This window comes from Centroberyx gerrardi, chromosome 4, assembly GCF_048128805.1.
Source record: "Centroberyx gerrardi isolate f3 chromosome 4, fCenGer3.hap1.cur.20231027, whole genome shotgun sequence".
Lineage (NCBI taxonomy): Eukaryota > Metazoa > Chordata > Actinopteri > Beryciformes > Berycidae > Centroberyx > Centroberyx gerrardi.
The window spans coordinates 6,391,729-6,418,226 of record NC_136000.1 but is presented as its reverse complement, the minus strand read 5'-3'; the positions used below and the strand labels follow the sequence as shown (position 1 = coordinate 6,418,226).

The window sequence follows — 26,498 nt, the reverse complement described above, 5'->3', positions numbered from 1 at the left end:
AATGCGTGTAAAGGTAGAGGCATTGTGTGTTTGTGATTTACATTGTCGTTAGCTTAAATTGAGTACTTTTTGGTAGACATGAACACCAAACTCCACAACACACAAGCATACTGTAGAATATCCTACCCACCGTATGGCTCGACATCTAGGTGGCATTTTGTTCATCTTTTTTTTGGAATCTGAGATTTGTAAAACAAACAAAAAATGTTGCAAGAGAAATAGGTGACTTTTTTTTTTTTTTTTTGCTCGTTTTCATCGTCCACAGCCAAATGAAGCCCCTCAACATGTCTTCCAATTTACTGCTGCCACCTAGTGTTCATACATTTACACTGCGACTGTGTCGGCGCACAAAAGGAAGTAATAGGTTTTTCTTTCTGTCTCTCTCTCTCTTCTCTTTGCATCCTTCTTTTACCGACACAACGAATTGGAGGATTTCGGGTGAAATGACTGCAACCGCAACAGATAATTAGTTAATATCAAGTGGAAAAAGTTGCAGTTGCTTTTACACTGCAAGGAAGTAGCCTAACTAAGAAAACCCTAGAACCTGCAGATATAGCCTACAGTCATTAGTGACCAGCAGCTTGGTTTCTATACATCCAAAGGAATTACAAATTATACTGTGAAAGAAAAAAGATTCCTCATTTTCATTTTACTGTAAATGTCAGGACGTCAGTATGGATTCACTTGACAGAACAATTTCGCATTCCCTGGCTTATGGTAAAGCGAATCAAATGCGTTAAAACATACATTTTTACACGATTAAATAATTTCTGAATAGATCTGAGCAGTAAAAATCGCCTGTTTATGATGGTCTTGCCATTAAATTGAAACCATTACAATTTATATAGTTCCCTTTTTATCATTTTTTTCCTTTTTTTTAATTATGTTCTTTTTTCTTTTTGTCGGTTTGTTTCTTTGTTTTGGTTTAGTTGTCAGAAATAATTACAGAAAGGCAATTCAATCGATCAGTGATTTGACATCGGAGCTCTTCTGCTTTTCCTGACATCGAGTCCAGGAAAAGAAATCAAATTGGAATCACAGCTCAGGCAGAGAAGCGACAGTTTCAGAGGCAGAGATGGTGAGAATGAATGAATTATGATATAGTTTGATCATTTTAATATTATATACGATACCAACAAAGTAAATAAATCGCGTAACAAGCACATGTATTATAATGGATTTTAATAAAAGACTCAGAAAACAGGGAGCATTTACTCACACACTAAGCTAACGTTAGCTAGCCAACTTTCGACTGCACTGTGAGTAAGCAAAACACCGTAGCTAGCATATTGATGGCAGTTAAATTATGTACAACCAGATACACTTTTTGTAACCAATTATTGTTCAACAGTCTCACATTAAAGGTAGTATATGACAACTCTGGTTTCATCGTCGTTATCGCCTAATAACTTAACGTTATCGCGTTGCTTAATTAGCAGGCTAACGCAAGCTAGCTAACAGAAGTTAACCAACGTCAGTTAGCTTCACGTTAGCTTGCACTGCAACAGTCATGGTTTTTACTTTCGCTTTCCCTTTGCCCGCCGCCTAAACAGTTATAACAAACATTTTAAATTGAAACTTAGGTCACTGGTCAGCTTGTTGTTTTTGCTAATCTTCCATACAATTCCAGTTTATCCAGCTAACGTTAAGCTATCCGCAGTAACTTAGTAGCCAAAACGTAGAACCCAGCGCTAATGCCTAGTAGTCATCATTATCAACATTATGAAACCAGAAGTCCATTTGCGGGAGTGCATGATGCTCCATGACAAGTGGCTGTAGACAAAGCCTCTAACTGGCTTGCTTTCCAAGCTGGTCGCCTTATCATTTATTTAGCAGTAACATAATGCCTCAGGCTAGAAAGGTCCAGGGAGGGTGTAGAGGAGTAACGTTAGAGAGCCTCATGCACTTGTGGAGCCTAGAAGTGGTTGACTGTAACTGAGAGGAAACTGCCCGCAATGCAAGACAATTATGTAAGCTCAATACTGGTGTGTTGGAATAATTAAAATGCCTTCTTAATGTCATTTTCAAATCACGGTTTGTTTTCATCTCTAGTTCCGCAATCAGTACGACAATGATGTCACGGTGTGGAGCCCGCAGGTAAGTCACATTTTGCCTTGCCTTCTGTCTTTCAACTACTTAAGCAAATGCAAAAATGTCAGTGTTTCACTGACATGCCACAGCATTGGATTAAGGAAAGCGTGCATTTGTGTTCCAGGGCCGTATTCACCAGATTGAGTATGCCATGGAGGCAGTGAAGCAAGGGTCTGCAACAGTCGGACTCAAATCCACGACCCATGCAGTCCTGGTTGCACTCAAGGTACAATAAATCAACTTGTCTATCAATAATACTCTCATGCTGTTTAATTCATCTCCTTCCTTGGCACATTGCCATAAAAACTGCTCAATGGTCTGGTTTTCATGAAAGTGTAACCACCTACTATTTACCTGTTTGTTACCTACAAACTTGCTGCTTGTACATTGACAGAATCAAACACTTGGAATTGGGTGCTTCATCTGTAAAACCCAGTTGAAATGGGAGCATAAAGACTATAAATTAAATTTGGGTTAACCAAATATTCTTATTTTGACCCTTAACCATGGTGGATGTGCTACTTCATTTGTGTTTTTGTTTGACATGGACACATTAACAAACAGTTGGCCTGAAAGGCACATTTTCATCTGTAGTCCTTGACCAGATGCCATTATGGCTACCTAGAGATATTCAATACATTAAAAACACACTAATCAGAGGACACAAGATGGCATGTAGTGGAGTATCAGTGACAGGACAACACTTAAGAAGATAGAAGATAACACATGCTTGTTGTGTCGTGTTTCCTGCTCTCCACAGAGAGCCCAGTCTGAACTGGCCGCCCACCAGAAGAAGATCCTCCATGTCGACAACCACATCGGTATCTCCATTGCTGGACTGACCGCTGATGCCAGACTGCTGTGGTAGGTGACAGCTACACCCTCCTCCTTGATGGTGCGGGTGGAGACAGCTTTTCAGTGAAGCTGTGCGTAAAATGCGTAGAAAGATAAATTGTATTATAGTATACTTACATTCTAACCCCCTCTCTCCAATCTGCCTCCCTCCCCACAGTAACTTCATGCGTCAGGAGTGCTTGGACTCAAGATTCGTCTTCGACAGGCCCCTCCCCGCATCACGTCTCGTCACTCTCATCGGCAGCAGTATCCTCACAATTGTCAACTTGAATTTCTGTAATAGAGGAAGTGTCATCTCATAACTATTATTGTATAGACAGTGTAGTAAATTAACACCAGCTGCCATCCAAATGCAGGTATATTTTAGTTTAGCCTGTGCATTTGTCAACTCTACCAGCCAGTTTGGCAATGAAGTCATTTTGAGGTTCTAACATACTCTAAATATACAATTAGTTGGAAAAATAGTGAAAGTGGCTGGTGGCCATTTAGCCACTAGAGCAGGTGTGCTCAGTCAGAAATCCTTTTGAAAAATAAAACTAAGTGTAGATGGCAGCAGTGATCCTTGACCAGACCTTCAGAAACCCAAATCCCAACACAAAGGTATGGCAGGAGGCCCTACGGCGTTGGACTGCTCATTGCTGGCTATGATGTAAGTTTGTTTTGTCATGGACACGGTTAAATGTTTTATTTGATTCATATATTCACCATTGAAATAATTACTTTAGAGGTAATTGTGAAAGAATAAGGCTTATTAGGATTTGTTATGGAATATAAAAATGTGATCATAGCTGACATTCATTTCTCTTGCCTCACTCAGGACATGGGACCTCACATCTTCCAGACTTGCCCGTCGGCCAACTATTTCGACTGCAAAGCCATGTCCATCGGCGCGCGCTCTCAGTCTGCACGCACCTACCTGGAGAGATGCATGGACAAGTTCATGGACTGTAAGAAGAAACTCGTATACACACTGCAATTACATTAACATTTACTATATCACCCAAGCTAATACAGGATTTTTGTATCAAATTGATATTTGAGTAAAAAAAAAAAAAAAAATATTTATTTATTTGTGGAGATGTTTTTATGGCATTTATTTTCTTCTATCACTTACTGAAACGTTAAAAACAGATTTTTAACCTACAATTACTGGCAAATTTTGTGTGCATGAGTTAATGCCAGTATCAGGCCACTATAAAAAATTTAGGAAGTTATCCTATCCTATCAGTGTTCTTATTTATCTGCCAGGCCCTAATTTACACACTTCTCATAGTTCAAGTATGAATATTCACCCAAACAACCCTTTTGATAAGTGGTTATGAAGGTGCAACAAAAAAAAGCTCAGCCCAAAAGAAGACGGGGATATCTCAGTACCTCTAACTGCATCTCACTTACTGATTGACAAGTGAAAAGATGCACTTAAGAATCAAGTATTGAGATGGTCCATTCGCCCATGGTATTGTGTTGTTTACAGGTAACCTGAATGACCTGGTCCAGCACGGCCTCCGTGCTCTCAGAGAAACTCTCCCCTCGGAGCAGGACCTCACCACCAAGGTACAGCAGCTCCCTCTTCCCTCCTCACCTGTCCCAACCCTAACCCTAACCCCACATACACAGCAGATGTGTCGTCTTTGTCGAGTCTGTGTAGCTGCATCCCGCTTACATGGGAGACGTATTGTGTTTGTCCTGACTGTGATATCATGTGTATCGTAACCACTATTCAACATAGAGCCATGAAACAAAAACCAGAATGCTCACTGGGGCCGTGGGATAAATATGAATCCATGTCCTTGGCACGCATGATGTTGCAGTCTTCCCCAGTTAATGGAAATGAACCACTGTACAGGCCATTTCCTAAGTATATTTCCCCATCTTTCAGAATGTTTCCATCGGCATTGTGGGGAAGGACATGGAGTTCACCATTTATGACGATGATGACGTCGCTTCCTACCTGGAGGGGCTGGAGGAGAGGCCACAGAGAAAGGTGCTGAGAGGGCTAATGCCAGTTTGGATTCATGCTGAATTTCATTTGAGGGAACAGTGGCTGAGTTTTCCATGTTGCTGTGCAATAATTACTGTTGTATAGGCTGTAGGACAGATGGGATCAGTCTGCACTAGAGCTCTTATCTTATTAGACATCACTCTGTTGGTTATATTGATTGTTTTATTTTGATTGGGAATATTTCTTTCTCTTTACAAGCACGGAGTTCTCTTTACAAGACCCCCCCCCCCCATCCCCCCATCCCAATCAACCCATGGAATTCTGTTTAAAGGAAAAATACCCCAGTTTTGTGTTCAAGAGAAATGTTTGAATTTCTATTTTTGATGAAGGCCTTTTGGATGAAATGCCATGTTATTATTAATATTATCTAGTTAAATAAACATGATTGATGGAGAGGGTGTGGCATCCATCTCTCCTGTGTGACGCCAATGCTTTTTTCTTTGCTTATTGCCTCAGGTCGCCCAGCCTGCAGATGAACCCGCCGCCGGAGATGCACCTGCTGAGCCAATGGAGCACTGACGCAGCCCCGTCACTCAACCAGTCAGCCAATGATTTACTTCCTGTATCACTGGGGGGGCGGGCACAAACAAACTCCAACCTGACACTTACTGAAAAGCCACAAAGCAATTCTTAAAGAGAGGAAAGATGCTGTTGTGATGTGCCACTTTTAAAACTGTTAATCCAATGCTCTCTGCTAACATCATGTGATGTTGCTTTTGTATGGGTAGAATGAACCGTTCTACAAGTAATAAACTCTTTTTTCTGAATTGTGGTGCTGCTTCTCTTAATTTGGGGAAAGAAACTACTAGAACTGATGTGCTCACTTTACATTTTAGCAGTTAGATTTCGCTTTTATCCAAAATGACTTACAATGAGTGCAACACTTGAATTCCTAGACCTAGATCAACATTACAGGCCAAGAGCCACAGCAGGAAAAACAACATGAGAGAAATAGGAAAAGAAATAAAATGAAGAGCTATGAGAGCAGTAGAAGGCTCTTTTTGATAAGTTTATTTCAGTTATTAAGTGTTTTAAACAAAGATATGCAGACTTGAGTGCTTTTATAAACATTGAAGAAATAAATTAAGTATATAAAAGTGAAAATCTTTAAATACTTTATAGTGTATGACAGCCAGTATGTAAAAGCAAAAGATTCTAGGTAGAGAAGACTTATCTAAAGCATATTTTCCTTCAAGAACAAGCTTTATCAAGAAAACAGAAGTGACACTAATGCAATCCAATAGGTCCCTTTTTCTCCTTAAATACAGCAGAGTGCAATTATCTATTCAATAATTGTCAAAATGTCAAATGGAATAAGTCCAGGGGCCTCATTTGTAAAAAAATATATTTTAAACATGATTCCATATTCAACTTGAACATAAAGACCACAGGAAGTTAAAAATGACTTTTTGAGTTATGTGATGTTAAATGGTTGCTCATTTACAGTGTTGTTAGTCTACCAGTTTGGTATAGTACCAAATGTAAAAAAGGCACAATGATCCCTGTAAATTACAGTAATTGTAAGTATGGTGATAAAATCTGTTAAAATCTGTTTAACGGTGTCTTAAACAACACTTTTCAAAACATCTGTATCCATTATTTATAGAGGGGACTGCACACATTTGAAGTTGCCTAACTTAACTCTTGTATACTCCTCATGTAAAGACCTAAATCATAAACCAGATGCAGTTTAAAACACACAATGTGAATGACCTCCGTTCACGTCATTGAAGACAGAGATCCTTGTTAGAAAGAAGCCTTGACAGAGCATAATGTATGATGAACAACAGTTTCTATAAATGAGGCCCCTGGTTTTCCAAAAAAACATAAAAGCGTTAAGACTATTAAGACCATGTATCATATTTGTTCCATTGTTAGCCAATGGATAAAGTTGATCTTGGTGATAAAAAGAAGTAAAATTTAAACTTTGTCTCACTTATTCAGCTCAAGTAAAGAAAAACAAGGTTGGCTATCTTGCTTGTTTGTAACCTCTGTTCTAATTATCATGCTACTGCCAACTTCCATGCTACTGCCTGTGTATTTTGATAAGAACAGACTTGAAAAGCCCTCAAAAACTAGGCCCAGGCTCAGGTTTATAGGCAGTCATGTTGGAGTCAGTGAAAATCCCTCTTCGCTTTCCTCTTCTTGTTCCTCCGTCTGACTTGGCTGCAGCCGGCTTTGGTCTCCGCCGGCCGGGTGAGGTCCTCCATCTTCTCCTGCTCCATCGTGGAGGTCATCTTCAGCGTGAGCTCCAGCTCCTTCAGGACTCCGGCCAGGTCCTCCTCCGGGACGCCCAGATCGATTTCACCCCCTCCCTCCGCGGGTTCATTCGAGTCCTCCTCGTCGTTCGTGCCCAAATGTCTCTCGGGCCCTGCGTCTTCTTCTTCTGCTGTGAAAGCGGCGTCTCTCGCTTCGTCTTTATTCGACTCCTCCGATTCCTCAGCTTCTCCTCCGACCGCGGGAATGTTTTCCACCGAGTCGTCCGCCCCGTCCGCCTCCGTCCGCTCAGCCTCGCTCTCTGTCTGTGGACCGCCGTGCTCGCTGTGGTGATAAGGACAGTAGGGATGTTCCCAGTACTGACGAGGCTCTGCGGGAAAATCTGTGAGAACAGCAGAGTGGAGAGGAGTTTCCTGAGTCAATCATTTTACATCCACATTTCCCTGAACTCTACCCTCAATTCTGCAGCATTCAAAAAATGCTACACTATACAGTATCTACTTGGGAGGAACCCCATGTCAAAAACCTATCATCTACAGGGAATATTACTCAATCTAAGAATTTACATGTCATTACAATGGATTTGCAGTCCAATCAATACTTATTAATATTAACAACTCTCTCCCAATGCTGCAAACCAGAGATCTAAGACTTGAGTCAATCTGAAGCGTCTCAATCAGGTGGGATGGGACACTCTTCTCTATTGCAACCCCTCTGTATTTTTACAAAAAACTCTTGCCCGGTGTTGCTTTCATTATATGATTATGAGACATTATAAAGTGCTCAGTGTGACTCTACCTTCCCAGTCGTCCTTGGCTTTCTTCTCCGGAGCCACGCCCTCCACCAGCCGGCCCTCCTGCATCACGCGGGTGATCTCCCTCAGCTGCAGCAGCAGGCTCTCCTCCTGGTCGGCCGTCACTCCCTTCACCCTGCAGCGCAGAGAGGGAGCTCACCACCCAACACTCAGTGCAGAGGTTTGATGTCCTGGGGATGTTTTTCTTATTCTATCTTAAGATTCAATATTTAACCCAGAGCTTGATTTCTTTAATGGATTGGAAGATTTTGGTTGGTGTTCAATATGATGCATGCTGACGGCTGTGACTATGACTGCCATCTGGGGCACTACACTAACTGAACATTATCATCACAATATATTAAATAACAGCAAAAATAAAACCTGTTGTCATTTGTGCATTTGGACTGAACAGAACTGAACTGACTGACTTTCTGTACAATTCCCAAACTTTTCAAGACCTGGGAATTATTATATTAATTATTATTAACTAATTTTCCACTTTCCAGACCTGAATAAGGAACCACAACACCTCCAGATTATTGTAGTCAATTAATCTGTAGTTGCTACAACTCTGGATTTTTATCGGTCTGCTATTATAGACCTATTATATATTAGAATATTATTATATATTCTGCTGTATTATTGACATCAGTGGGCATTAAGGCTGCATGATATTGACGAAAATACAATATATCAAGTGCAATACATGTGGACGCTTTTCGGCATAATTCCCTTTTAAACATGTTTGCAGTATCGGAAAAAAAAATTGAAAATGCAATGTTAATGCTTAGAATTTGCTCAGTTTGACTAAGATGAAAGATTTTTTCCAACATGAAAGTTGATGTATAGGTCAGGGATTCTGTACAGCAACTGAATATTTTGTTTAAGAAGCTGTCTGAAACCTTCTCCCTATAAGAAAAAAATGCAATCTTGCAATTTGGAAATTGCAGCAGCCAATATTGTGATATTTGATATTTTTTGGATTAATTGAAGAGCCTCAGTGGACATGAGAACAGTGCTTACAGTAATTGTTTATGCTGAATTGAGCACATGTTGGTGGTTTGTGGGCTAATCAGTTTGTCTTATTGAGTTTTATAACTGTAGAAGTTGGATAGCTTTTATTTATTTATAACAGAGCAGCTACATGTTTGGGAAGACAATGTCTGAAAAGGACAATCCAACTTCCAAATTTAAAATCTGAAAGACAATTATAAAGCTCTCAAAGAAAAATTACTTTCACACACCCTATACACGGGCCAGATGGCTCTACAGTAGTCCCTGATGAGGACAACAAGAAATTAGTATTCTTTAAACTTTTAACTAACAAGATTTTTTAGAAAGTCATACACAAGCATACCCATACCCAGAGGATAAAACATGAAGTATTAACACTCCTGGTCCTTAAACAGTGCAAAATCAAAATGTAAAAGTGGGGGCGGGGAAACCATGATGGAAACAAACTCTCCAACTTTCCCGAGGAACTTCGTCTGTGAGCAAGTGTGTCATGTTTGCCTCTGCTGTGGAGGAGATTACTGCATACATGTTTATTAAATTAACCAATAAACTCAATCAGGCAGTCATTCATGTCGGGAAAACACAGGGAGGAAGCGGGTGGAGGAAATGACTCCTTAATGCAGGCACACACCCACCTGTCAGGACTGTGGTTGGCGTTGGAAACAATATTCTCCATCACCATCTCTGTTTCCCGCAGCTTGTCCTGCAGCTGAGACAGCTCAAAGTCAGCTGGGGGAAGAGGGGGAAAAGTGAAGGAGAGAGAGAAAGAAGGAAAGAAAAACAGTGGACCATATTCATCAATATGTGTATGTCGGTATTTTTTCACAAATGTAAACACAGGCTGAGCTGAGACAAACTACAATACAGCTTCAAACTACAGCCAGACACAAGTTTACTAGGTTACAATTACCTGCTTCTTGGTGTATGTTTGTCACTTTGAAAAATGTATTCTTTTTTAATTGAACATTACTGCCTATGTGTATTACTTTTATTTATTTTTTTATGTATTTAACCTTTATTTAACCAGACAGGTGAATAAAGAACAGAATCTTATTTACAATGATGGCCTGGTGAGAATTACCATTCATTTTAGGATTCTTTAGGCAAGTCAATACACTAGAAAACAAGCAATATCAACTTTATCTTATCATTACTCTAATGCACTATATGAGGAGGATCGTGCATGCCAGCCATCATGATTTTTGAGATTACATGTGACTCAGTGGAGCAGCAGGGGTTTAGGTTACTTCTACATCTTTTTCAGCATTAATGATATAGTTTCATTACAAATCTTCACATTAATGTGAGAGTTGTGGAGCTCTGCTGGTATACATGATAACAATCTGCATTTTTCTATCCTTTTTGTCCTGGGACAATTTTTGCCTCCTTAATCCCTACTTCAGGGGCATCTCATTAACCTTTGGAGGCTTTTTTTTTTGCCTTGAGTCCCCATTCATTTCCTATCCTTGCCTACAGGCAGTTGAAGATAATTGTTATTTCACAGCTCTTGTTGGATAATGTCATTGGCCAAACTATTCAAAACACCTGTACACCATTACAACACACAGGATACCTTCAGAAAATGATATGAGAACGAGTGTGACTGATACTCACTGATCTTTCTCTTCATGTTCTCCGATCTCACCGAGGGAAACCTGCTCTCTGCCGGCTTGTTGTTCCCCTTCGACGTGATCTGAGGAGAGAACAACAGCGCTCCAACAACAACCCACAGTGCAAAAAGGTGTGTGTGTGTGCATTTGTGTATGTGTGTGTTTGCATGTATGTCAGGTGTTAATATGCCATCTGTTTAGTTTGTTCATCAGGATGTGTATAACTCAACCAATACGTGTGTGTGTATGTGTGTTTGCTCCTGCATGTGTATATGCGTGTTTGTATGCTAACCATGTGTGTTCATGCATTCATGCATAACTAGTAACGTAATGCGTTTCAATCAGTTTCAATTTTTTGTAATCCATTATATTACATTTTAAAATTACAATGCTACTTTTATTTTTCTTTCATTTTGCTTCATTTTAGTGCAAATTTTTAAAAGCAGATGGCAGTAAAAATCCTGCAGCATCTTGTGCAGACATGCTGCTAACTAAAAAAACACAATCTACTGTAGGTCTGCTTGATATAAAATTGGCTTACTGTATTGAACTGCATTTTAAAGCAAAGATCGACAACACACTTGATATACAAGTCATGTTGCTGCAGCATGTTTTTGAAGCGGCTATCACAAAAGTACTCCAACAAGTTGCTTTTAATAGCTTTGTAATGTCACTAGTTACTTTTAAAGGTAAGTAACAAAGTGAAGTAACTAATTACTTTTAGAAGTAACTTTCCCCAACACTGCCGTCTCCACAGTTTATCAGTCAGCAGCTGTGTGTTGAACCGGCAGCGTTTCACCTTGAAGAGGATGTAGAGGATGTAGAGTAAGATCCCGAAGCCGTAGATGGGGATGATCTGCCCCGCCAGGTTGGACTTGCCCCCGGTCCCTGCCCCCGTTCCGGCCCCCTTGGCCCGGGCGATGGCCTCGGTGTTGTGGGCCCGGGAGAACTGGGAGCCCGCCGCCCTCTGGCCCTGGCTGTCCGGGGCCATCTGGCGGTGGACCATCGGCGGGAAGCGTCCCGGACCTGGAGACGGGTGAAGAGGAGGAAACACCCGGGAGTCAGCCGGTGACTAATGTACAACTTCTGCTTCTTTACTACTTACTTACTGTAGACGGTGCACATTTATCTTGAGGCAGAGATATACCAACAGCTGACACAGTTTCACAGCACACACTGAAATTGTGAATAAAAACTCTACTGGCACTACTGATTACTTTGGCTCTAAAGCATGGATTAAAAACTCTATCAAAAGGGAAGAGGAGCCCACACACCAGCCAGTTAGGGCCACAAACCTCAAAAACAAGGACATTAAGCTGGGATAGTTAAAAAAAAAAAAAGGGTTCTTTTAATTTGACATGGCGCAAACAATCGGGCTATTATCAGCGCTCATCATCTGAGCATTGATGATGACCTGAAATGTTTGCTATTTCTTTGTCTTCATGTTTCAGTTTATGCACCACGTCAAAAAGAGAGAAGCCATTTTTTTAAAAATATTTCAGCCTCTTAATGTCCTTTACTCGAGGCTTGATGCCGTAACTGGCTGGTGTGTGTGTGTATGTGTGTGTGCTCCTATTCCCTTTTGATGGAGTTTTTGAACAGTTCACACACACACACACATGGTGTGAGGACAACAGCACCTCAGGTTTGTTACAATGCAACAAAGAGATGAAGCATTTGCAGTTCATCATTTTTTTTTTAGATCTGGTGCTTCTATGGACGTCAGATGTTTAGGCTATTACCAAATAGTAGAAACAGCCTAACACCGCCTTTATAAACAATGCTTTACATTAAAGCAGGGATAAATAATAATGACATGTTACACTTTATTGATCCCTTTTCACTTACACTCCTGAAATTGAACTGTACACTGAAATTGTGAACAAAAACGTTGCTTTTTGACACTGTGTTGACTGAGGCACTAGTGATTAGTTTGGGTGTGTGGCTCAAAAACAAAGTTTAAAAACTCCATCAAAAGGCAAAAGGAGCCCACACACCTGCCAGTTAGGGCATCAAGCCTCAAAAAAGGATAATTAAGAACATGAGATAGTACAAAAAAAGGGTTCTTTTAATTTGACATGGTGCAAAAGAAGAGGTCAGAGGTTACTGTATTTGGTACATGTAATACAATGTCATTTGATATCACCAGTGCGCCCTCGCCCGGGAGGAAAGTGTTACTGCAAGGACGAGGAGACAACGGTGATGTACGCAGCTGCAGAATATCATTAAAATGCTATAAAAACGTATAAATAAAGAGCTTCGAGCCCACGCATGAAAGCCACTAAGTGACACAGTGTAATGAAGACATTTGGTGTACAGAAAGCATGAAACAAACCCTCCGGCCGCTCAGCATCCTTCTTCCCTCGGGATAACAGCATTTTGGGAAGCAGCAGAGCGACGCACAGCACCAGACATGTAGCCAGCGTCACTTTCTGAAATGTCGACATGGACATTTTGACAAGCAAGCCGTCCCCGTCCCCAGGTAGACAAAAACAGACAATAGCTGGCAGATTACACGGTAAAAAGGCAGCTTAAAAAGACGCAGGTGGATGTCGCTTCTCATCCATTTGTGCACTTCCTTGTTGATTGGTGGAACGGAAGTGCGCCGTAGCTGTAATTGCTGTATTTTACCACTGGGTGGCGCCAACGGTCTCTCATAGGTTTGTATTGCAGGTGTATGGCAGGTGGAGTCCAGAGACTAACGGGGGGCTCCCACATTAATTAAATATGATTTGATTTGATTTGATTTGATTTGATAACTTAACAACACAAACACAATTAAAGCACAATTAAAAAATCATAGTATGGATATACACTACACAGCATTAGCCAAACTGTCTTAATACTGGCCAGTTCTCAGTTTGTCCAAAAGTAATGTTCTCACCTGCTTTTTAAACAGCTTTGGTAGGACAGGTTTTGTTTTGCAGAGGGAGGCAGTTCAACAAACTGATACCAGAGAAGCAAAATGAGCTTTTCATATTAGTTAAATTTCACTATGATTAATAGTTTGATTTCACTATGATTTCATTCCCTAGATGGCACGTTAAGATGATGCATAACTTCAATGATGTGAATAGTTTTTAAAACACACACCAACACACCTAGACTCTGTACATACAGTATGTATGGAGGCCTTCTGTAGACCTGTTGATGTGAACATGACACACATTTGCATATCCTCTATATGTGCTGTGATTCCAGTCTATTCTTCATGTTCTCATATTCTTGTTATATATTGCATATATCTTGATTTTTTAAATCATTTTTTACTCATCTTGAACTGCAAGGATTGAACATTTGTTTGAAAGTATGAAAGTACTTTCAGTCATACTCCCATGCTGCCATTAGCATATTCTATATTGTTATTTATATTCAGTTTTCTTGTGCTGTATCCTCTTATATACCTCAGTGTCCCAATTTGCCCACAGGGATCATTAAAACATCTAATCTTATCATAAGGATGACTGTCTCCCACTCCTCACCTTCAGTAAGTAATTCTATATGAAGGCGTATCTAACACCAAAAATCTTCTCAGACGGTGTTCCTTTGGTCTAAATATGAGGGTAATATAAATAGCGGTCAGTGGTTTAATGTGGATCTATTTGAGGGTCCTACAAATGAAGACAGCTTGGGGAGCCATGTTTATAGTGGTGCAAAATATCTATTTTGGACAGTTTTGTGGAGCTGCAATGCCACATTCTTTTCCAGCCAAGACCAGACTGAGGTTTTAACTCCAAGTGGCCTTTAGCTTGATGGAGCCCGAGTCTCACATGCAGTAAGAGGCCTCACTTCCTCACATTGCCTATTCCCATTATATATGCAACCCTCGTGCTCATAGTAGAGAGGAGTATGAGAATAAACAAGTCTTTTCTTCTCAAATGATCATGTGCCTTTTCTTTTATGCAAGAAACAGTTTCGCTAAAATGTCAGGAATGTTAACAAGCAAATACTTTGATAATTTCCTTCCTCGGGTATCAAGCCTCATCCAAGTGATTATCGTCAACTCAGTGCAGAGACATAAATAATGAGCACGCTACATGAAGTGAATATCCAGTTTATTCAGTCAAGAAAAAAACAGCTCAGGACGAAACTTAAAAACGAAGCGACAACAGTGTTGAAGTCCCACACAGGTCAGTCGAGTCTTCAGAGTCCAGAGGAGAAGAGATGAAGAAGGAGCAGCTGATCCTCCTCAGCTGCAGCCAACTAGTACTTGCAAATACTTTTCAGTTTGTTTGTTTCTAGGCTACTTAGATGCCAGATGGGTGGGGTTCGCCACAAAAGACAATACAATGTCTGCCAGAACGTTTTGACAATCAGAGGAAAGTTTATAGAAGTCGACTCGGTATACTTCTCTGTGATGGATGACTTAGTTGATGCTATGCTTGGCCTGATGAGCTAAACTCCACCCATCTGGTATTTCAAGCAGGGTGAAACACACTCTAAAGATTATTTGCAAACACTATTTCCACAAAGTCTGGTCAGTTGCAGTTTGCTTAACTGAAACCTCTGAAATGTAAAAAAAAAAAAAAAAAAAAAAAAAGGCAGAACTATCGCAATTACTCCCTATCAAGTGCTCTGACCTTTGGAAAATGTCCTCATGATAATTTCATTAATTCCGTCTTCAATTGGAGAATGATCTCTGGTCCAATTCATCAGAAATGTCAGTTTTCTGGATAACAGCCACACACACAGCTCCACATTTAAGAGTCCAAACTCGGCCTAGCTGAAATGTGTCCCATCAGTATTTCCACACGCGGTTCAGTGTGAAACATGAAAGCAGTCAGCTGATGAGGCCGGTGCTGCAGGGAGCAGATCGTCTCACCAAAACACAACATTACCTCTAGCTGAGGCTGCGTCTCTGAAGCCTCTTTCACAGTCCAACTGGCTCCACATCATCCTGCTCTGATCTGCAGGGAGAAGTGGAAATGTGGAACAGCTCTTGGTAACACAGTACTGGAAGTGAACTGTGAGGTCTTAGAGGCGCAGTATGAACATATTATTAGCACTATATGCACTATTATAACACTGTAACCATAAAATATGTATTAAAAAGTAATTGTGATGTCCATTATGAATCTTTGCTCTAGAAATGAAAGGTTTTATTCCAAAATGTTATGCATCTATTTAGGGGGGGGATGCTAAAATGCTAAATGAAATTCCTATTAAAAATTAATATTTCAGTGATTCTATACTCAAAAACATTACTATTTTATATGCAAAGGTCTTAAATGACTCATTAACTTTAACAGCAACCCATAATGGACTTTCCTTTTGTGTCAGCAATCATTTTGTGCAAGTAGACATCTTTTTTTTTTTTTTTTTTTCAAATGGTGGAAATATCATTTTGGAATCAAACTCTTTAATCCCCCCCAGGAGTTTTGTACATTGTGTGTACTGCAGGGTTAGAGTTATCATGTTCTGTTTATAATGCAGAAATAACAGGCTTATAATGTGCTCATGATGTCTTATGATGCCTTGTGTGACGCAGGAATTCAGAGAAAAACATTCCACTGTGTAGTGTGTCATCAAACTGATGTTACAAGTTCATGAATTAGTTCATGAACCACAAGAACTGGACACTCTGGGGACCCGTAGTCAGCACCACTTTCTTATTCACTAATTTGAAAACCTAAAATCATCCTCTAACCCATCTACAAACATGGAAATGTGCATCCAAGTAATATCATTTTGTCCTGTTTCTGTATTTTAAGCAACTTTGCCTGTTTGCTGTTATCAATAGTCAGTTCCAGCAAAGCAAAATATCACTCGTCTAACTATTTTTCACAGTTTAATTTGACAGAAGTCTTAAAATATAATAGATTTTTTTTCATCATTATTTTAATTTATATGTAACTTATTGTGCAGCTTTCTCCCAGTGAGATCAAGCATCGCTTTTACAAGGAGGACCTTGTCAAATAAGCAACATGTAATTCAGACGAGGTGAGAAGAAAGAAAAAAACAGAACAAAACAAAAAATATAATCTACTTAAAGCAGTTATTACACATTTATAAGAGGTCTTTGACAAAAAGTAAAAAAAAATAAATCTCTACAAAACCATTTAGTTTGACATTACGTCAGCATCAGCAAGTGTTATTTGATCCACAACAATATCTACAATGCTTTTCAGGCCTTGAGAGAGCAGTGATGATGATTTACAGTGTTGAGAAGCCAAACAGCCTTCAGTGTCGCCCCTTTATCAAAATACAGTTTGGGAGCCAAATTTTTAAAGTAGCCTCCCATCTTCCCTGCACCCCAAAAGAAAGATATATAACCCACATCTGACAGCAGATATGTTAGAGATCCTTCATTCCTGACCTCAGTTAACAATAAATTTGACCCAAACCTCCTGTGTTGGTCGGTCAAGCCCTTCAACTCGTCAAGATTGGCTTTCTAAAAATGGAAAACGATCTAGCAAAGTCAAATGTTGTTTCAAGACGAACTTTGGAAGACCCAAAACTAACCAAAGTAAAACTTTCCACTTCCAATCCATCAAGTGTCCCGCTGGGTGTATGTTGTGAACTCTAGTTGTACAGTTAGTATCATAATGATAGGTTGGGCTGCTGGGAATGTTTTTGAACTGGGCCAGGCCCTTAAACCTTCATAATTGTGGATTCTGTGGTATTTGCTGCACTTGCTTTCAACTCTCCCCATCTGCCCTTATAACCCACTCTGACTCCGGCTCACCACTCACACACCCATGAAGAGGCTCAATAATGGAAGCGCTCGGCTCTCACAGGCTTTATTTGTCTGCTGTGTAGCTTTAAAGAAGGCCTTCGGTCATGTTTAAAGCTGCACTAGGCAACTTCGCATGTTGGCGGCTCCAACAGCGAGAGATAACAAAATTTGAACTTCAATACCCAGAAATCCTGTGCAGCGAGGTCAGTAAACTGCACACAGCTCACTCATGTTTACCAACCGGCCGGTCTGTGATGCTTTACATCAAAGATACCAAAGAGACGAGAGAGGAAAAGATCGAACGTTGGTGAGCCGGGCTTTCTCTGGACGGAGCGCCGCCCACTGCTGTTTGTACTGCACAAGCAGATTCATCTTCCATGTAGTGTGTCATTAAACTGATGTTAAACTGTTACACTGGTCTTCAGTTTTGATTCGTCACTTCCTCTTGGCGGAGAAGTGAGCATACATTCACATTTCATACTTTTGAATTTCATTTGAGCAAATAGGGCAAATCTGCAGGCTCTCAATTAGTGGTGATGAGACGCTCTTCTCTACTCCACTTTGTGATTTAGGCTGATGGGTGTATTTTTACATAAAAACCTTGCCAAGTGCAGCATTATTTTAAATAGAACCCTATATATATCAATTTACACTGTAGGCACTTGGTTTGAATAGATGTTGAAACACATGTGGCAACCACACATACAGCCAGTTTGGTTACTGAGGTTGAAGGTGAATATCTTTCATTCCAATTAATCAAATTATTATTCTAGATTATTCTTTAGGGATGTACTCTAGTTCTATCATGGTAGAACTATGATGGAACCAGGAATATGATAAGCCAGGCTCTCAGTTTACTTACTATGTGCTTAAGATGTTCACTAGTCTCAGGGAATTGCCAACATTTTATGTTCATCATTTATTTGGTTTCAGTGAAACAAATGCTTGAAAACAAATGATTATACATCAATGTATTTTCAACTCTCTGCCCCCAAAATTATTTTTTGTTGCTTAGAAAAGTGTATACCATCTATATCCATGCCAAAATGCATGGGGGGAAAAAGTAATGCAGTAAAGTAAAAGTTGCAGCATATTATCTTTTGCAAAGATAATATGCTGCAACATAACTTGGCATTGGTTCACTTGCAGTGTTAATGCCAGCAGTCCCTGGTCTGAAGTCTCATATCTGCATGCGGTCACATTTGGGACAAGCTAGAGTGCTCACTTGTATCCCTTCCAGATATCTCCATGTATAGTTTAGTTCAAATCGTCCACCCAGCTGTCAGGATCATAATTCATTCTCATATCTTCTCACCAAAACAGAATATTACCTCTTACTGAGTCTGCCTCTCAGTGCTGCCGTTAAGATGGCCTCCTTCGTAGTCCAACTGGCACAGTATCATGTTGTTCTTGAGGAAAAACTTGTCTCCCACACAAAATCTGCAGAGAGAAATTAAAATATGGAACAGGTCTTGGTCTCGCTCAAGCTGAAGTGAATCATGAGGCCCCAGACGAGCACTACAAGCATATTTTAAGCATACACACACTAACATGATAATCAGTAAATTACATGTATTCAGTTATCAGTGTAAATCTTGCATGATTACTGTCTGAGTAGCTCTCTAAGTGATACAGAAAGTCTTTTGCACACTGTGTGTATTGTAGCAAACTTCATCATGTTCTGATTACAATGCACTCACAATGTTCTTATAATGAGCAGTGACTCACTGGTATACCTTCCAGAGCTCACTTGTATACCTCCCAGATAAGTCAACTGAATTTGATCTCCTCGGCTAATTGCTCCCCTAATCTTACCTCTGGCGGCAGAGCTGACAGGCAAAGCAGTCTAAATGGTAGACGTTGTCCCTGGCTCTCATCACCATCTCAAAGGCAGGGATCAGCTTACTGCAGGCTGCACAGTTCCCCGTCACCCCAAAGAGCCTGCAGAGGGAAGGAGGGTGGGAAGGAGACCTGTAATCTGTTAGTGGGTGAGGTGCTGTTGTCTTTGGATGCATGTAGATACATTTCAGCCAAGAGCGAGAGAAAAAATGTGAAATAAAGGGCGGACGGACTTAAAAACTAGTTCAACAGGGCCGTACTTCTGAGTGAGTCTCGCAGACTTCGCTCAGTCAGACTGTTTAATAACCACTTGTTTTAACGAGGTAATCCGCAAGTGCACTGCACTTTCCTGAGCTCACTTGTCAATCAAACAGAGAGGCCATTGTGACCTCTTTTCCCTTGGATTTTCTGTTGATGAAGTTTGAGTTTCTGTAGGTGGCGCTCTATTCTTTGTCTGTTCAGCCATGGTGGCTATCGTTGCTCATGCTAACTACCCAGTTCTTCTTCTATTTATTTCAAACAGAAATCACTTTTTCCAGGAAAGAGCTAGCAGACACCAGGTGTTCGGAACAGCAACTGTAAAAGCTTTCAGGAACAAGGTATAAGTTGAATCACTATTGTGTCATATCAATCGGTAACAGTGAGTAGCAAAATGGGTATATGTATATGAAAATATCACACATGATACACTTTAACCTACTAGGAGTAGCAAATGTGTGGTGCTTGCCACATGGGACATTGCACTGAGTTGCAGAAGGTTTACAGGTAAGTACCACCCAGCAAGCCAGTTAAAACAAACCCTGTGTATTATTTGCAATTACTATTTGACTCAGATCTGGCCAGTTGCAGTTTGCTTCACCTCTCAATGTGCACCAAGACAGAACAAAATGTCTCCCTGGGAGGCTGATGCAAAATGAAGATGAGTCACCGCCACTTCTCCCCTTATCCCATTAGAGACCCAGTAGAAAAGGAGGTCTAGGAAGAACCATTACGAAGAACTACATCCACAGATGGAGGGAGAATGCACTGAGCATGAGTACAGGAGAACTTCAGACGACAAATGAAAACGTCATCGAACGAGTGACCAACAAGAGAACAAAAGCGAGGCCTAATTAACAGAATGTTCTGATCTAACGAGCCTTAGTCTTTAGCAGGCACCTGGTGCGTTTTTTCCTTCTCCTTAACGAGGGTACGAAGCTCAATGCTAATTCTCTACTAATGGTCCAATTAAAAGAAATCACATGGTTTTAATCCTGCTCTTCAAAGGCTTTTGGTCTGCACCCTAGCAATGATGAGGAAAACAGGAGGCAATCTAGCCAATTTAACTGTCAAAAGGGGTTTTGGTCTCTAAGAGCAGCACAGCTAATGAGAGACTTAGCTCCAACCAAATCCAGCTGGATTGTACATGAGACTAACACATGAGTTCAGCAATGTGGCCGAGATATCAGGAGTTCTCCTGCTGACCTGACACCATTTGTCTTTACTCCGGGGAAGTACCGAACCCAGAGTATAAAACCCTTCAGACAAAAGACCATATAAGTCCTGAACTAATACGAGAAAAAGTTTGGATCCTTCACTTGCTAGTAAAACATTGAAGAAAAAATGAATTCTAAAAAGCAGTGATCCAAAACAAACAAGGCACTTGATCTGTCTTAAGTGAAAAAACATTAAAAAAAAACTTTATTACTGTAACTGTTAGATCGACACAAACTGGTCATTTTGAATGGTCTTGCAGCCCATGTAATAAAGGCTTTTTTATCTGTTTTTCCACTTAAGATCAGAGAGTGCCAGAGTGCAAGTGAAGGATCCAAAAATAGTTTGGGTCTACCTATTTGTCCAAAGAGCACCTGTCTGTTCATATCAGACCCAAACAGAGCTTCTTCCCTCTGTCTTTTAACCATATAAGTCCATTTTAAGTTTACGTATTGGAGATGCCTGCAAGGTTCATTGTCTAAAGATTGCAAAGCTAGAATGTTGTTTGCATGCATAGTATACTTAAAACATACCTATTCGTATTCATTGTATACCTCCACCTTCATGATAGGGAGGAATGTCCTGAATGTCCTGAGGAGGATGGTGTTTAGTCTCAGGACAGTCCTCCTCATCATGGAGGCGTGTTGTTGCGTTATCGCATGTTCAAGTCCGGCTCGTCGTCTATACGCAGCGTCATCCTCTCTCTGCTACCGTTCCTTTCTCTTTCCACTGTATACTGTCTGATAAATCAGTTAAAATGGTTTTACCTCCCGCACTCTGTTTCCCTTTAATAAAGAATAAAAAATAAATAAATACTAAAAGGTGAGCTGACAGCCCATTCCTTTTTCCTTCAAAAAAAAAGTTTTATTCCAAACAAATGTTCATCATCTAAAAAATGTGACACCTACTCTGACAAAATAATTGCGGGCAAGAAAGGTAAGCACAGTAACAAACTAGTAACATTTCGAAGGATGTAATATACTTTTTAACAGGTGGAGCAATGAACATCAGGCAACATACTTTTTCCTAACATGGGATGAACCTTTTCAAGTAGGAAGTAGGTATGTAAGGCAGAGAATTGGCTTCAATGGAAGTCTTACATGCGGAGTGCTGAGCCAAAAATAATCAAGTCCAATATGACAAATCAGTAAAGAGTGAGGTAGGTAGCACATTTAAAATTGGGGAAAACACAATTGGATATAATATAGTTCATTTATTTATTGGGGCATTTCGTGGTATGTGCCCCAATAGTGATGTAATGTACTTTCCGGCGGCCATACTGGAAGTCCTCAGCTCTTGCTGTGAACAGTTGATTGCATTTCTTAATGTGTAGTTAGACCGTCTCAACAGAATTTAACAACTTCTGTGCTGTTTTTGACTTGGATCTGATCATTTTGTGTTTGTCTGTTCAAGATAATGTCTAGCAAATCATATGGCCATCCATCACTGTCTTGTTCACACATCTGATTTACACACTAACTAACATAGAAGCTAGCATCCTTAGTGGCTAGTAGTTGTATGTTAATATTAACACTAGTGTTGCTTTGGTTTTAGGTAGCTAGCTAAAAAAGCCAAACACCAGGTTATTAACTGAGCCACTTGGGCTAAGACAAGACAGTTTAGGTCTAGCTACTGTGTCACAGTAACCTACATTTGGAAACAAATCTACCTTATCAGAGAATTTGCTTTTACAGATAATGTCACTGAATGGATCTACAGCCACACCACAATCTCTTTCAGCTAGCTGTCTTTTTCTTGTCTAATTGTTTTAATTTACATATAAATTATCCACTGGACCTCCATGACGGCATCAGCCAAGGGGAGATTTGTGAACTGCAAAGCCTGTATAAATAAGTGCAATGTGATCACTTTACTTATTTATTTATTTTATTATTTATTATAATTATTTTTCACATTTCCGTATCTTCTATGAAAGAATGAATCCTACTGTGTGTGTGTGTGTGTGTGTGTGTGTGTGTGTGTGTGTGTGTGTGTGTGTTTGTAGCCTACTTTTTATTCTGTGAACTATGATGTAGTGGATTTTCTGTCGTCATTTCACACTGCCTGATGTTTTTATGTAAGTATTAGCACTCCGTCATTTGTCCCCCTTTCAAGCCCACCTACGAGCCCCTGTGGCAGCGGTACCTCAGATAGTCCCTGCGGCAGAGGATGAGGTTGGCCCGGGTGTAGAGGCTGGAGCCCACCCGGCCCAGGCGGCAGTCACAGCAGGAACACTTCAGGCAGTCTTCGTGCCAGTACCGGTCCAGCGCCTGCAGCATGAAGCGGTCCCGGATCTTCCCGTTACAGCCGGCGCAGCCCCGCGGCTTCTCTCTGGACTGGAGGGACACCAGAGACACACCTGACCGGAGACAGTCCGACAGGTGGACAGCAAGAGAGACGGAGAAGGGATGAAACACACAGAAAACTGAGACACAAGTAGCCTAGAAAGCAAAGATGCCCCATTTTAGAAGCATATATAAATCCCATATGAATATTATAGTGATACCATAGGAGATAAAAAAAAAATGCCATAAATAAAGATTAGGTCATTATAAACTTACTATTTAGTATTACAGACACGCTGTAAGTCATTACAGGAATATTATTATGGGGATACATTCAAGTAAGATACGTTAACTTTAAATCATTATTGCCTACCAGTAATCCTTATAGCAATATTATAGGGATACCATAGGATGTATAAAAATAAATAAAATAAAAAATACCACAAAGTAGGATAAGTCCACTGTAAACTCACTATTGGGTACCACAGACAAACTATAAGTGTCTATAGAAGTACAACAGTGATTTTTTTCGTTATAGCACAGTATTATGCTGAAATTACTGCATACTCTTTATAAAAAAGCTTTGACATAGTTGGATAAAGACCAGTTGGCTTTTTCATTTCTCAAATTAAGTTAAGAACTGAGCCAGGATCTGTCACTGACTTGGTCAATCTGTTTGTTGCAGGTGACACCTGCACAGTCGCATACAATCCTCCCCATTTCTCAGCGCCTTTTCCTCTGTCTGCTTTTATAATTAAGATGAAGGGAAATTACACACGTATCGTTACACATATGCAACAGAAATCTGGTTATATCTCAGGCTCCTACTCACTCTCCTCCTTGTCCAGCACCATCGTTGGCAAACGACAGCAATCCAACTAGAGGAGAAATCTCCTTTGCTGTGGGCAAAGGCGCAAAAACACCGCGAAGATGCAGAGCAATAAACGCAGGAGACTTTAACACTCTTTACAAATTACACTATCAACCCCGACTCGATCAAACTTCAGCTCTGCTCTTCATACTCCCCGACGAAAGCGAAGAGAAACAGCCATGGTCGCTTCGGTGCCACATGCGTAAAAATAGCCTGTGGATGGATGAAAGCGGCTTCCTCGGGTATCACCTTGCCTGGAGGAGGAGAGAGACGTCCTCAAACCAAGAGAGCCCGCGCCTTATCTTGGTTCATGTCAGTGCATAAGCATTTCTGTATCTTAAAGGCTTAGGTTCCCTGCAAATGAGCCCTTCTCCACCGCCAGCAGCCTGCCTGTCCCTCCTCCCTCCTCCCTCTCTCTCTCTTTCTCTCTCTCTCTCTCTGCAAAAAAACTCCCACAGTCAAATGGTTTTCCGATGCTGCGTGCTAATTATATAAAGTCATTATGCTCAGATCTGATAGTGCCCCTCCTCCTCCCCCTTTGAATCAATTATTCAATAGACAGTCGCACACCAGGACAGCCCGGGCCTGAGGTGTTTTAGAATGAGCTTATTCAACTCCAAGGACACCAATTATCTCCAGGGCGCCCTATAGTCATAGTTGGCTTTTCAACACAGCAGATGCATCGCCTCTTGTGTGTGAGAGAGAGTGTGAGTGTGTGTGCTTGTGTGTGTGTGTGTGTGTGTGTGTGTGTGTGTGTGTGTGTGTGTGTGGGTGGGTGTGGGTGTGTAAGAGTGTGAGACAGACAGAGAAAGAGTGGAAGAGAGAGACATTTGATACCTTTTAAGCAATCACTAACCTGAAATCCTGATTACTCCTTTTGGGTCCCCATCACGTGAATTCAGACTGTCAGTTAGTTTGGAAACCATTTTCCATTTAAAAAAGCAACACATGGACGCGTTACATCTCTGGATAGTGACAAAAAGTAGGATAGTAAATCTTGTAATACAATTTAGAAGGATACAATACAGACATCATAGCAAATGTAAGTCTCTAAAGGAATATTATAGTGAAAGCATAAGAGATAAAACCGCTAGTAAGAAAGAGAAGGTCATTAAACTCATTATTGAGTACCGCAGACACTCTACAAGCCACTATAGGAATATTATAGGAATATTATAGTGATACCATAGGAGATAAAAAATACCATAAAGTATGATATGGTCATCATATAGGCCTGTTGAGTAGCCTACCGCACACTGTAAGTAACTATAGGAATATTATAGGAATATTATAGTGTTAGGAAGAAAATACAATATGGTCACCATGAACTTGACAGCCACAGACACACTGTAATTCCTTATAGAATTATTATAGAAATATTATAATGATACCATAGGAGATAAAAATAACTCACCTTTAAGTAGGCAACCTCCGTATAAGTCAATATATTCAGTATATTATAGGGACACCATAGGAGATAAATAAATAAAATAAAAAAACACCATAAGGTATGATAAAGTCATTATAAAGTTAATGCTGAGTACCACGAACACATTATAAGTCCCTGTAGGGATATTATTGGAATATTATAGTGGTTTTCACTGGGGTTTTCAGTCCACACTAACAACAGTGCAGCCTGCTTCTAGATAGATCACCCAGCCTAAATCCTCCTCATTAGAGCCGTGGCATAAACAACTGTTCTAACATGGCCCCTAGATCAGGTCACACTAATTAACCGGCACCATTGACTGACTGTTCCCTCATTATCCGCCCTCTCATCTGATCGTATAGGCCGTCAAGACAGCTAACGATCAACAGACTAATTAATCGGCTGATGAGGTGCAAGAGAAGCTCTGGGTTCCCTCTTCATTTGCGAGACACATGGGAGCTAATTAGTTCAATTATTAATGCATCTAATTAAATAGCTTCTTTGGGTAATCATTGTTACAGTCCCGTCCTCCGTGGGCAGCGGTGATAAATGGATCCTCGGTGCATTAGACCCTTCTTGTCCTTATTTTGACATACATTCAGCGCCGATGCAATGGCTGGCGCGCACTGTACGTTACAGGCTATTCACAGGCCCGGTCCATTAGGCTAATTGCGCTAAAAGCAGTCTGTAGCTGACATTAAAGGTGAGCGGGGGTAGCTGTGGTTATGGCTCTAATTAGCAGTCTGCGAAAATGGGAAGCCTTTTTGGCCATCTGCTGCGGCTGCCGTCATGTCCTCAGTCAGTGAAAAGGGCAGAGACAAATTTAGACGATGTTTTGTGGAGGGATTGTTTGTCAGATATAATGCCGTCTCAAGCTGGGTCATGGGGAGCAACGTTTCATACAGTAACAGCTGAATTTAGGGGAAGAAGAAGTACTGAAAAACTCCTGCAATTTGTGGCAGGCCATATGGTTTCACATAAGAAACTGCAGTGTGCTGTTTCTTGTCAGACTTAAAGGAGAGTTATAGCCCCTTTACTACTGTCTACTTCTAGTTTACATTTACCCAAATTATTTTAATGTATGCTCTATGTAATTAGATTTTTTGAAATACAAACTTTATGGTGTCAAACCTAGCTTAAAATTAACTGCTGTCCCAATTAAAATAGACGCCCTAAATAACAAGATATGGATGTGACAAAGTTTGTAAGGCGAGGTGTTGTGAGACTTCCATTTCTTCCTGTTGGTGTCAGGTGATTGACAGGAAGCACAGTGTGATGTAATGCAGCAGTGACATGAAAACAACACTCACCTCATGAAATAACGATGAAACCAAATGAAG

General features: G+C 40.5%; 3 protein-coding genes across 3 annotated transcripts; 1 reads left to right on the top strand and 2 right to left on the bottom strand.

Annotated features, from left to right (window-relative positions):
* The first annotated feature begins 1,004 nt into the window (after nt 1-1,004).
* psma1 (proteasome 20S subunit alpha 1) lies at nt 1,005-5,715 on the top strand. The gene is made up of 10 exons (XM_071904934.2): nt 1,005-1,078; nt 2,053-2,097; nt 2,216-2,317; nt 2,852-2,955; nt 3,104-3,192; nt 3,525-3,595; nt 3,764-3,893; nt 4,421-4,500; nt 4,826-4,930; nt 5,405-5,715. The coding sequence occupies exons 1-10, from the start codon at nt 1,076-1,078 to the stop codon at nt 5,465-5,467; spliced, it is 792 nt and encodes a 263-aa protein (XP_071761035.1). The 5' UTR covers nt 1,005-1,075; the 3' UTR covers nt 5,468-5,715.
* A 369-nt stretch (nt 5,716-6,084) lies between these two features.
* Nucleotides 6,085-13,038, bottom strand: ric3b (RIC3 acetylcholine receptor chaperone b). The gene is made up of 6 exons (XM_071904959.2): nt 12,921-13,038; nt 11,385-11,611; nt 10,590-10,668; nt 9,611-9,704; nt 7,964-8,094; nt 6,085-7,547 (listed from the first exon to the last, which is right to left on the bottom strand). The coding sequence occupies exons 1-6, from the start codon at nt 13,036-13,038 to the stop codon at nt 7,063-7,065; spliced, it is 1,134 nt and encodes a 377-aa protein (XP_071761060.2). The 3' UTR covers nt 6,085-7,062.
* A 1,591-nt stretch (nt 13,039-14,629) lies between these two features.
* LOC139916141 (rhombotin-1-like) lies at nt 14,630-24,088 on the bottom strand. Its single transcript, XM_071904939.2, has 5 exons — nt 23,691-24,088; nt 22,719-22,932; nt 19,077-19,202; nt 18,593-18,701; nt 14,630-15,492 (listed from the first exon to the last, which is right to left on the bottom strand). Exons 1-4 carry the CDS (start codon nt 23,710-23,712, stop codon nt 18,596-18,598), a joined length of 468 nt encoding a protein of 155 aa, XP_071761040.1. The 5' UTR covers nt 23,713-24,088; the 3' UTR covers nt 14,630-15,492; nt 18,593-18,595.
* Nucleotides 24,089-26,498: the final 2,410 nt, after the last annotated feature.

Bases quoted from the DNA above. Each gene is read 5' to 3' on its own strand.
- psma1 (XM_071904934.2), top strand. The intron at 2,098-2,215 runs GTAAGTCACATT...TTTGTGTTCCAG, and splicing joins TCACGGTGTGGAGCCCGCAG to GGCCGTATTCACCAGATTGA. The intron at 3,193-3,524 runs GTATCCTCACAA...CCAGACCTTCAG, and splicing joins CGTCACTCTCATCGGCAGCA to AAACCCAAATCCCAACACAA.
- ric3b (XM_071904959.2), bottom strand. From the start codon at position 13,038: ATGTCCATGTCGACATTTCAGAAAGTGACGCTGGCTACATGTCTGGTG. The intron at 9,705-10,589 runs GTGAGTATCAGT...CTCTTCCCCCAG, and splicing joins GAACATGAAGAGAAAGATCA to CTGACTTTGAGCTGTCTCAG. The intron at 8,095-9,610 runs GTGGGTGTGTGC...TCTGCGCTGCAG, and splicing joins GCCAACCACAGTCCTGACAG to GGTGAAGGGAGTGACGGCCG.
- LOC139916141 (XM_071904939.2), bottom strand. From the start codon at position 23,712: ATGGTGCTGGACAAGGAGGAGA. The intron at 22,933-23,690 runs GTGAGTAGGAGC...GTCTCCGGTCAG, and splicing joins GGTGCTGGACAAGGAGGAGA to GTGTGTCTCTGGTGTCCCTC. The intron at 18,702-19,076 runs GTAAGATTAGGG...TTCTCTCTGCAG, and splicing joins TGTCAGCTCTGCCGCCAGAG to ATTTTGTGTGGGAGACAAGT.